We start from the raw sequence: 12147 nt of genomic DNA, 5'->3' as shown, positions 1-12147 counted from the left end.
CTCATCTGAAGTTTGGACCTAGCTCTTCTATGAAAACTCTAGTTACAGCTGAGATCTGTTCAAAGTCCTCAGTAACTTCTATTTCCAGCATGATCTTCATTCAAGTAAAGTACACACAGTCAATTCCTCCCAAATTAAAGAAAGAACAAAAACCCCATCAGCCCATTTTAATTCTCAGGCAACCAAAAGCCTCTGAATAACTGTCTGTTTCCCAGGATAAGCAAACAAACAGACCAAAGGATTAAGCATCGATCTAGTCAAAGTTTGTGTGTCTGGTTAAAAAAGAAAAAAAAAGCAAGCAGCTGTTTCACTCCATTGTTCACAATAAATGATGACACATAAAAAGATAGATACATTTCAGGAATGGCAATCTGCTTCTTGGTGCAGATGGTTTTGTAGATGACCCTCCCAATTTTTAATAATCTCTATAGTTTACATATGAGCTAAGAAATGCAAAGATGCCTAATGCACCCCTCTGACTTAACACAAATCACTTTTATTTACTTGGGCAATACTTCATGGTCCAGTTAACTTTTTAATTAAAGACAGCAATGTGCTCATGTTCCATGCAAATGGCATGGAAAATACTGTTTTTGTGTGCAGTATGTTCAGCTGGGAGCTGAAGCTGTTTTGTGTACTGAGGAGAAGACACCATGGCTTTCGTCTGGTTTGTAAACTAACCAGAGACATGGCTCCTCTTATTATAACTAACTTGTCAGTGGAGCCTCTTCAGGCAAAGCTTGTGCTCGTCTGTCATTCATGTTACTTTATTCTGCCTCATGGAAAGCATGCCAAATCCAAATTTTCAACTTTCTTCCCCTTATCCGCTTCTTTCCTAGTCATGCACAGTCATGGTTAAAGAAGAAAGACAAAGAGGTGTGTTCTAGGAAACCCAGAGTGGAGAATGACCCTGGCTTGCCAGAACCTTAGCCTCCGGAGGCTCTGAGTCTGCTATCCTGTCACTGAGCTTATATACTATGTCAAAACCCATAGGAGCCAGACAACTTGAAGAAACTGGGGCAAAAGAGACACACAGGAAGTAAGAAGCACTGAGTCACGAGTGACTACAAATTCAAAGAAGTCAACTTAATTTCTGAACTACTGCATGATGAGATAGATAACATTCTCCATGCCATAAATCAGGAGCAGTGCATCCTCAAGGGATTTCAGGGGCTCATTATATAAACAAGCTAAGCAGGTCAGGTATGAGACAAGTGGTGACTGTGAGACAATGGAGAACAAATACACTTCTAAAGGAGGCACCGTCTACTGAGCTCCGGTCCTTATGAATATTAAAGTACTCTGCCAGAGTTTCTGTGTGGTTTTGTGTGTGAGAATCAAAAAATTACATATTTTAAAACATCACATCTTCAGATACTTAAATATTAGAAAGAAATTCACATTCAAAGGAAAGCACTGTGTGAAGCAAATAAACTGGGCTGGATTCAGTTTGTAAATTCTGTCATAAGCCTTCAGATCAGTAGCTGACTTCATAGTTTATAAGGTGGGTCACTTAAATTACTTAGTTTCACCCTCACCAATAACTTGATAAAGTAAAGAATATCATTTCAGTGGTTATATTAGCCATCATTAAGGTAGGTCCTGCTGCATTATCCACAGTTGTTACCAGTTTTCTTAATGCTTTCGAATTCTCTTGAGAACTTAATGTGCTTTGCAGTTAAGTTATTCCTCATGAGAGGAAAATGGCCATGTATAACCCAACCTATTGCACTACAGACAGTGTCATGAGAAGATTAATTACCACATATGCTGTGTGTTGATGTAGAAGAAAATACTGAAATCCTGGATTTCAGTTCTCACTTTTGCTAGGCATAGCTTGAGTAAGTTCAGACTCCTTTTGTGAGCCTTAGGGCTCCATACATTAAATGAAGTTACTGGTTTAATTGAATTCTTAGCGACTTTCCACTTTCAGCCTAGATATGCCTTGTTAATGCAGGCTGATAGAATAAGTCTCAATTCATATCATACTAAAATCAAAATGGGATTTTAAAAACAGCTTTCCATAAAACAAAAATGATTTGACCATTTGGTTCAGAGGAAGTTTAAACATCAGATGAGATCACACACTACATGATGATGATGCAGATAGTGACAATTGTCCTTGTCATCAAATCATTTTCACATAAATGTAAAAATCCATGGTGAGGCTGGGCAGCTCAGAGTTTCAATGAGTGCCTAGCAGTTTCTCAGCTTTCATAAACATTGACAAAATGGGATACCCTCGAAATCCATTTTATATGTGGAATTCAGGCCTCTCAGGAAATAACATTCAGACTAGTGTTTATAAAGCACTGGAATATGTGTGTGTTAATCTCTATATTATTATGGTTTGCTTTTTTGTATCATAAAATGAGTGGAGATGTCATTCCTGGATTAAAGAATATAAACCTTTTAAGGTACTTAGCATATACCAAGATCTTTTTTTTTTTTTTTTCCAGAAAGACTGCCAGTAATCTATGAGTGTAGGAGCCAGCAAAAATTTTTAAGCAGAAGCATGGAAAATAAAGTGAGTTGAACATTGATAGAGTATAACTCAGTGAAAGAAAAATTGAAGACTAAAAGCTATTGAATATGAAAAGAGTTTCCTTAGAGATTTTCACTGAACTTGTGATTAAGAAGACATGAAGAAGAGGATGAGAGACCATTTGGTTCAGAGGAAGTTTAAACATCAGATGAGATCTTCACTACATGATGATGACACAGATAGTGACAAATCATTGTCCTTGTCATCAGATCATCATTCACCATCATCAACATCATCATCATCAGGGGATGGAGGTGAGAGCAAGAATGCCCATTCTGGAAAACTCACTTCATGTCCATTTCTATATTAAGCACTTAACAAATATTACCTTATTTATTTACAACCACCAGTGATGTAGGTATTAGTGTCACCTCAGTTGCACAGGTAAGAAAACAAGAATTTGCCAAGTTAAGAAATTGTTCAAAGATCACTCACGGGTTAAACAGTAGCTCTGGTTGCCACCCAAGGCCAGTGATACAGCATGTGAGCTTGATGATGGTGCTATACTGACTCTTGGTGCAGGCAACTTCTAAGAACACCATTTACACATGATTTCATTATGCTATATACACACTTTTTGGTAGGTAGAACATCTTAAAATAGGTGAGTTTTTAATAGATAAAAAGTATGAAAAATATAGAAATATCCTTAAACTTTATACAATAATTTTCCACTTTATTCTGTTAAATCAATTTTTGTATCCCTCCTCCAACTTTTCTTTCTATCCTCTCCTCTCTAAAATGTCCAAATTCAATACAGCAATGGGCGAGGACCCCTATACACACTCCAAGTATAATTTGAGGGGAGTATGGAGATAACTCACTGTGCAACTTTCCTACTGGTGTAGGTCTGAGGCAGAGTATTTGCTCAATAAATGCTGGCTTCCCTTCTCTTGTCACTTCACATTAAATTTTGTAAAAACACTATCTAGTTCCACCATCATGGGAAGCAAGGTAAGATGCCTCTCTGAAAAAGCAGGGATCTGCTACTTGTATCCAAAATGATACTCTGTGATGAAAGGTATACTTAGAATTCATGCATTCAATCTATCTACTGGCAGCTTGTGCCAAAAACCCGTAGTTGTATTTTGCAGTTATAAAGATGCCTACCACACTGAAATGGGATTTAAATGTAGTGTTAAGGGCATTAAATCTCTTAAGTTTATAAATTTCTGTGCTAATGCATTCAAATAGAATTACTAGGGACTGGGTGGTCTCTGAATGTGATGGTAGAATAGTTAATTTAGTGTGTCCTTTTCAAGCAATTTCCTGAGCTGCATGATACTTTACCACTTAGAAGCTATGCATCCATGTAGCTAAAGCTAGAGAAAGCCAGGTCTTTCACTGAATTCTCAGATGAGAGTTTTTATAGAGATGAACATTTTCTCATTAATTTATCTTCCTAAGTGATTGCTATAGCACTAATCAATTTGTAGTGACTTTTCCAAGGTTGCAACCTTCAATAATGAAATCAGATACTGTATTGAACATAGTGTAGATTGCTGAACCAATTTCAGCTCCTCTCAGATCAATGAAACACAAAACCAAAATGAAGTTAAGAGTTGCTTCATTAGTTATCCTCACTTAGAAGAGCTGAGTAATCTTGTTCAACTGGACGCTGATCTCTTTTCAATGAGAAAAAGAGAAGGAGATACCCCACGAATGAGAAACAGCCATAATCTATGGCAAGGTGACAAGGCAGACTATCCTACAGAGCAGAATCTTCCAGAGGTGGCATGCATGCAATGGTCAGGTACATCAGAAAACAACAACAGCACAGTAAACTGAAGATGCCAGAGTAGAGAATGGAAAGCTACTGCATGTGAGGTTCTTGTGAGCATTATATGAGGCTCTGATTCAGGAATTATGGCAAATTCCACTGGTTACCTGCTCATCAGTCAGTCTCCCTACCTTCTTTGCTCGTTGAATCCCAGTTTTGTCCAGCTGGCAACAATTCCTGTGCTTGAGGTAAGGAGAGACCTACAGACAAAATCCCTAGCTTATAATATTATTCTTTTGCCTCAGTGAGAAGTTTGAATTTTATTCTAGGTGTAATGGGAAGTCAACAGAGAATCCCTTGCAAAGGGGTGAAGCGGCTTGATATTTGAAAAGGCTATTCTGGCTACAGTTTGGATAATGAGCCTGAGTGAAAGGCAGCGGAGACAGAAGAGGTTACAACAATGAGAGCGGATGGAGGCGAACTAGGGGGGTGCCATGCAATGGAGAAAAGTAGATGGATCAGGGCACATCTTTCAGGTAGAGGCCAAGAGACTTTCTGACTTACCCTTTATCATATATACACATTGTATGCCCTCTTTTCTTCATTTAGAACACATTAATTTTGTCCTTAGAAACATATACGCTAAAAGCTTTGTGTGTGTGTGTGTCTGTGTCTGTGTGTCTGTGTCTGTGTGTCTGTGTGTGTCAGTTGCTCAGTCATGTCTGACTCTTTGTGACCCCATGGACTGTAGCCCGCCAGGCTCCTCTGTCCAAGGAATTCTCCAGGCAAGAATACTGGAGTGGGTTGCCATTTCCTTTTCCAGGGGATCTTCCCAACCCAGGAATCAAACCTGGGCCCCCCGCACTGCAAGCAGATTCTGTACTGTCTGAGTTTTTAGAAAGGAAAACTAATTTCTGAAAAAATAATGGAAAAATAGTGAATTTTAACACTTTAATTTTCTTTAAACAGGACTTAAAAGCATTGGATTTAACTCACTGCTTTAAGTTTTTCCAAGACTATCATTACTTTTTAAGCTTCTAATTAAATGTATCTTTGCCTTGGGATCAGATGACTATTGATTTTCAGATAGCTTGGGTGACATATTTGCTAAAAGTCCAATTCCTACATATGGGCCTAAAAGATAAACCAGGTACCCTTTTACAGGTCTTCTAAGACATGTGTCTCAATTTCTTTATATGGCTCTAATTCTTCACCAGGGAAACTTATTTAGCAACATTTTTCTTAGCACATATCAACTATTCTACCCATGATCTTAAAATCTGCTCTCTTATACCTAAGAAATCTAGCCAGATCACTGGCACACTTATAGAAATATAGCTAATACAGGTCAGAGGGATTGATAAACTATAGCCTGCAGCCTATTTATCTGTGGCCCTTGAGATAAAAATGTGTGTGTGGTTTTTTTTTTTTTTTGGAGTTTTAAAGAATTATGAAAAGGAAGAAAAAAAAAAGATAAAAATATTTACTACTTGGCCCTTTACAGAAAAAGGGACACCACCATTAGAGAGAAAGGACCAATACAAATTAATGAGATAAACTAGTTTAATCTAGGTAAGATCATTAACCCATTGTATATTTAGTAACTTAAATGGATGATTTAACTAACCAACTTGCTAGGTTGTACGTGCTTAGTTGCCTAGTCACGTCCTACTCTTTGTGACTACATGGACTGTAGTCCACCAGCCTTTTCTGTCCATGGGATTCTCCAGGCAAGAATACTGGAATGGGTAGCCATTCCCATCTCCTGGGGACTTCCAGACCCAGGGATCGAACCCGGGTCTCCTGCACTGCAGGCAAATTCTTTACCATCTTGAGCCATCAGGGAAGCCCACTTGCTAGGTTAGGAAAAGTAAAGATAAATCAAGAGCAATGAATACAATAGTCATTTCTTAAATGATTGAAATTGACTGTTCAGTCCAATGCAGAATCCTACCCCAACTCTCCTCATTACAGTTTTATCCAATTATTCCTTCTAGGATATAGCTTCCACAGAAACAATGGATACGTTTATAATATTTTTGGTACTTTAAGCCAGTATGGTATGGAGTCCCTATTAAATTTCATAATCACTGACTGGGTGACTGAATTAATTTGGTCTTCTTGCTGATTTTAACATCATGGCTCCCTCTCTCTCACCAGACACAAAAGGAAGTAAACTTGTTGGCAATTCAGTAGTTGCATTCAGTCTATACAACTTGGTAGTTTAGATAGCACTCAGATAAAATTACCCACTGCCTCAACATGCTGAATTTCATTAATCGATGCACACAATGCAAATGGTGCTTTGGAGAACTTCCATGTTATTTGTTCACAGGTGAATGAGAACCAATCCCAGGCAGAGCAAATACATTAATAATCCTTTTCAATCAGAACACTTCACCACTCCACCAAAAAGCAAAAATGAAAGCTAAAGAACAAATAACACCAAAATATACTCAGAACAAATACTAATTTTGATGATATTGGCTAATAAAATCAAGGTGTCTAGGGATCACTTCATCAAGACTTAAAAAAAATAAAATAAAAAGAATGAGAGAAAGAGCTTTGGTAGAAGGCCATGGTTAACAGAGAAGCTTTTTTTTTTTTTTTTTTAACAGAGGAGCTTTTGAATTGGATTTCCTGAGTTGAAATCCTTGCTTTGCTGGTTCATAAGAATGTGGCTTGGAACAACCTACTTCTCCAAGCCTCAGTTCTTTAATCTGTAAAATGAAGACAATAATAAACATCATCCCATCGGACCAATCTGCGAATTATATTAGATAATATAACCCATTAGAACAGCAAAGTGCATGGGACAGAGCACACACTCTAGTGTGATCATTTAAATACCATTTTTGAGCATAGCTGTTAATATATTAAATTGATTCTAATCAACCTTTGCCATACTGTCCACATTCTTCATAAAAATTTCTAGTTCTTTAGGACTATTTCTAAAGAGGGCTTTGAAATACTCGACAATTAATAGCAATAGGAAGACTTTCTTGGATTTGTATAGTACTTTAATGTACTTCCACATTTATTTTCTTGTTTTCTTTGCAGCACAATCTAGAAAGTTCATTAATAAAGGTTATCACTCTCTATTTGGCAGGGTTGGAAACAGGCTCAGAGAGGTCATCTCATTTGTACTACAGAGGCAACTGCATTCAAAAGTTCAGGTTCAAAGGCATCTTACTAGGTACATTGCTACCCCTTCCCCCAACCTTTTATATTCAGTCAATGGCAAGATAATTTCCCCCCAGATTTAGAATCAAGAGAAACAATGATTCCTTCTCCCAACAGAAACTTACTGGTCGGGACTGGATTTCTTTGGCGTAGAGAGGTTGCAAGAATTCTGAGTCTCCTTCTAGCTTTAGACCTTTTTCTGTGATTCTCAAGTTTCCCATTCCATCCTAAAATAGAGGCACAGAGAGAACATGGAAAATTTGATTAGTCCAAATTTCAAAAACACCTTAGGTTTTCAAAAATTGAAACAAAATTATTGCCTTTTTTTTTTTTTTTTTTTAAGAAGGTGGAATGAGAGGAGGTCAAAATGAAGACATAACATACTAGGAGGCATTGTTCAGTGTGATTATGCATATTACCCTCTTTGCTAACTTATTCTGAGAAAATCTATTTCAAACAATCTTGGAAAATTGAGTAAATTTTTCAAGCAAGCAAAAATCTAAGTAGCACAGATGAAAGGGACCCTTTTGACTAGGAAGTGGTGAAAGAATGGAGGCAGGAGATGAGTGTGGAAAGAAGAAAAAGATGATTTCCCAGGTTAAAGTAAAAGATCTGATTTCTGAAACTATGCAGAAATGACAAACTGCAGTCTGTTGGTCTAATCCATCCTTTGGACATGGTGTTTTTGGATCACAAAATATTTAAGGAGTCAAATTATTTACTAACATTTTTATTAATACTTTATTATTGGTGGACTGCCGTCTATGGGGTCGCACAGAGTCTGACACGACTGAAGCAATTTAGCAGCAGCAGCAGCACGGAAATATTGAAATATAAAAGTAGAAAGGATAAATAGCAAACACTTATGTAGTTGTCATTCATCTTCAACAATTATCAACTTATGGCTACTGTTCTCTATTAGAGCTACTATATGCAACTCCTTTATTTAAATATAACCATAATACCATTACCACAGCAAAAAGATAAATAAAATTACTGCTAAATATCATCAAGTACCCATGGTCAATGTTCAAGTCTCGTGAATATTCTTCTCTTTACATCTTTTTGTTTGAAATCAAGCTCCCTATTGCAATTGCTTGATACATAAAATACTAGATCTTCTCCTTCAGTCATTTCAGTCGCTCAGTCGTGTCCGACTCTTTGCAACCCCATGAATCACAGCACACCAGGCCTCCTGTCCATCACCAACTCCTGGAGTTTACTCAAATTCATGTCCATCAAATCGATGATGCCATCCAGCCATCTCATCCTCTGCCATCCCCTTCTCCTCCTGCCCCCAATCCCTCCCAGCATCAGGGTCTTTTCCAATGAGTCAACTCTTCTCATGAGGTGGCCAAAGTATTGGAGTTTCAGCCTCAGCATCAGTCCTTCCAATGAACACCCAGGACTGATCTCCTTTAGGATGGACTGGTTGGATCTCCTTGCAGTCCAAGGGACTCTCAAGAGTCTTCTCCAACACCACAGTTCAAAAGCATCAATTTTTCGGCACTCAGCTTTCTTCACAGTCCAACTCTCACATCCATACATGACCACTGGAAAAACCATAGCCTTGACTAGATGGACTTTTGTTGGCAAAGTAATGTCTCTGCTTTTTAATATGCTGTCTAGGTTGGTCATAACTTTCCTTCCAAGGAGTAAGCGTCTTTTAATTTCATGGCTGCAAGCACCATCTGCAGTGATTTTGGAGCCCCAAAAAATAAAGTCTGACACTGTTTCCCCATCTATTTTCCATGAAGTGATGGGACCAGATGCCATGATCTTACTTTTCTGAATGTTGAGCTTTAAGCCAACTTTTTCACTCTCCTCTTTCACTTTCATCAAGAGGCTTTTTAGTTCCTCTTCACTTTCTGCCATAAGGGTGATGTCATCTGCATATCTGAGGTTATTGATATTTCTCCCGGAAATCTTGATTCCAGCTTGTGATTCTTCCAGCCCAGCGTTTCTCATGATGTTCTCTGCATAGAAGTTAAATAAGCAGGGTGACAATATACAGCCTTGACGTACTCCTTTTCCTATTTGGAACCAGTCTGTTGTTCCATGTCCAGTTCTAACTGTTGCTTCCTGACCTGCATACAGGTTTCTCAAGAGGCAGGTCAGGTGGTCTGGTATTCCCATCTCTTTAGATCATCTCCTTAAATCTCCTCAATTTCTGTCACACATCCACACACAAAAACACACTTATTTGGTAAACAAGATGAGATTTTTTTCCAATAGCATTTTCCCCAGTTTAGATTTTGCTGAACTTTCCCATAATTTCATGTCATGTGTTCCTCTCTCTCCTGAATTTTCTGTAAGTCAAGAAGCTTGAGGAGATTCAGGGTCAGTTTTCTAGGAAAATACACCCTAGAAAATTAAATGCATTAGTTTTCTTTTGTTACCATCACCAATAACCACAAACTCAATGGTTTAAGACAGCACAAATTTATTATCTGTATGTTAGAAGTCCAACTCAGGGCTCAAAGGGGAAAATCAAGGTGACAGCAGGGCTGCTACACTCTTTTAGAAGGCTCTAAGACAGACCCATTTCTTGACATTTTCTCATTTCTCAAGGCTGTCTACTTTCCTTGGCTTGTGGCCCCTTCCATCTTCAAGTCACCAATGGTTGGTTGAATCTTTCTTACATCGAATCATTCTGACAATGAATTATCTGCCTCTCTCTTTCACATTTTTTTTTTAATAACTCAGGTACAGATTTTATTCAGATTTCATAATTTTTATAAGTTTTATTTTCTTTTTTAAAAAACTTTTAAAATTTCTTTATTTCTAGTTGAAGGATAACTGATTTACAGTATTGTACTGGTTTGGACACTTAAAGATCACTAAGCATATAAGGATTATCTATTTTAAGATCACCTGCTTAGCAACCATAATTCTATCGTAACATTAATTCCCTTTTGCCATGTAATGTAACATATTGATGGATTCTGAGATTAGGGCATTGATGGTTTTAGAGGGGAGGGCATTTTTCTGCCTACTACATGCTCTATCAGGAAGCAGTGAACATATTTTGCCAGATGTCATAAGCCACTGGTGATTGACAGAATCCATTATTTCAGTAGAGATTTCAAACTGGTGATAAAATAATTATTTCTTAATTTATTATCTGGGGTATTGCATCAATAGAAATTACATATCATCAACTACATGTTTACCCTAAATTATAATTTTATGAAAACTTGATAGATGCTTGATTTTTCCTCCTTTATTGATTAATGTTCAAAATTTGAATTGGTTACCTAATATTCTCCAAAGATGACCAAAGATTTTCTTTTTAAAAAATATCATTATGAACATTTTGGTTTGCTTCATTCCAGTGCAGTTTTTATTCCTATTGAAGTTTAAACTCTTCTCTTCCTCCTCTGAGTGCTCTTGCTCAGTGGGGGTCTCTTCAAGTCCTTAATTAAGACTCAGGTATCTTTAACCACCCTCTTGTTTCTGGCATGGTATGATGTTCTAGGGTTTTCTTACATAAGTCTTACCCCAGCTGGAACCAGCCATTTCTAGTAAGAATCTGGGTTCATTTCAGTGGGAAATGGTATTTAGATACCACAAGCTGAGAGCTTGTTTATGTGACTGGCCCTTGTTTATACGAACAGAGCTAGAAAATGAGTTGTGTATATGTTACAAATGGAATATACCATGAATTTTCATGAAGTTTCAATTCAAACTTAGGCCTTGAAGGTTTTCATTTAACCTCATGGATCTTACAATGTTATTACCTATTTTCCATACCCCAAATCCCTGTTTTCAATAACATCAATATGACTACTCATTTGATTTAACCCATAAGACACAAAGAGCAGCTTCAGAAAAACCAATGCCACTACCATACTAACATTATGATTAAGAAAAGCAACTAAAATTTTGCCCTTAAAATATTTTGAGTATGTACAACTAGTAAACTATAGTCAAATGGCATTTTAAAGTCATTTAAAATAGTTCTGTTCTGAATGGTTATGTCAACAACCTCTTGTCAGTTAGGTTCAACTGTTTCATCCCTGCCCACCCACCCGCTGCTTCAATTTTTCATGAATACTTTTTTAAAGTCTTGTTTTGTTATAGATTTGTGAACTATTTAGATGGCACCAAAGTCAAATCTATAAACCAAGATACATTCAAAGAAGTCTAACTTCTGTCACATTATATTTCTTTCTTTTCCAAGTAAAGGTGTGTGTTTGTATCTGTATCAACCAGGGTTCTCCAGAGAAACAGAACTAATAATATGCCTGTGTAGGTATGTATGTACATACATCCACATGCATGTACATACATCCACACGCGTGCACACACATTCATTCACTCATTCATTTTAAGGACCTGACGTAGGAAGTTACAAAGACTGACAAATTTCCAGATCTGCAGACAGCAAGCTGGGGATTCAAATTAATTAAATAAACCATATGTTATGTGTATATATATTATTTAAAATATATATGAATATACAAAATACACTAAAAATTTATTCCTGCATTTTCCCAAAACCATTTGAAAAGTCCAAAGTCCAAATGAAAACTTCAGGTTTTTAGCATCTCATGAAAACTGAAAGCCACGGCAAGTCTGAGTCTGCCTTCTCACATGGCTGCCGTTGAGGTAAAGAGCAGCCTGAATCAAATGCTCTCTAGGTCACCACAATTTTCACCCAACCTACATCACTAAGCTACATTTTCTCAGACTCCTAA

General features: G+C 37.2%; 1 protein-coding gene across 4 annotated transcripts in view; it reads right to left on the bottom strand.

The window, feature by feature from the left end:
- SGCD (sarcoglycan delta) overlaps positions 1 to 12147 on the bottom strand; it is a 660276-nt gene that overhangs the window by 241434 nt on the left and 406695 nt on the right. For all 4 annotated transcript variants that reach the window (XM_061151820.1, XM_061151819.1, XM_061151818.1 and 1 more), the window contains one exon: positions 7573 to 7674. In XM_061151820.1, the coding sequence (XP_061007803.1) occupies positions 7573 to 7674 (102 nt within the window). The remainder of the gene's footprint in view (positions 1 to 7572; positions 7675 to 12147) is intronic.

This window comes from Dama dama, chromosome 9, assembly GCF_033118175.1.
Source record: "Dama dama isolate Ldn47 chromosome 9, ASM3311817v1, whole genome shotgun sequence".
Classification (NCBI taxonomy): Eukaryota; Metazoa; Chordata; class Mammalia; order Artiodactyla; family Cervidae; genus Dama; species Dama dama.
Note: the sequence above shows the minus strand (reverse complement) of the source record. Positions and strands in the feature narration are given on the sequence as shown.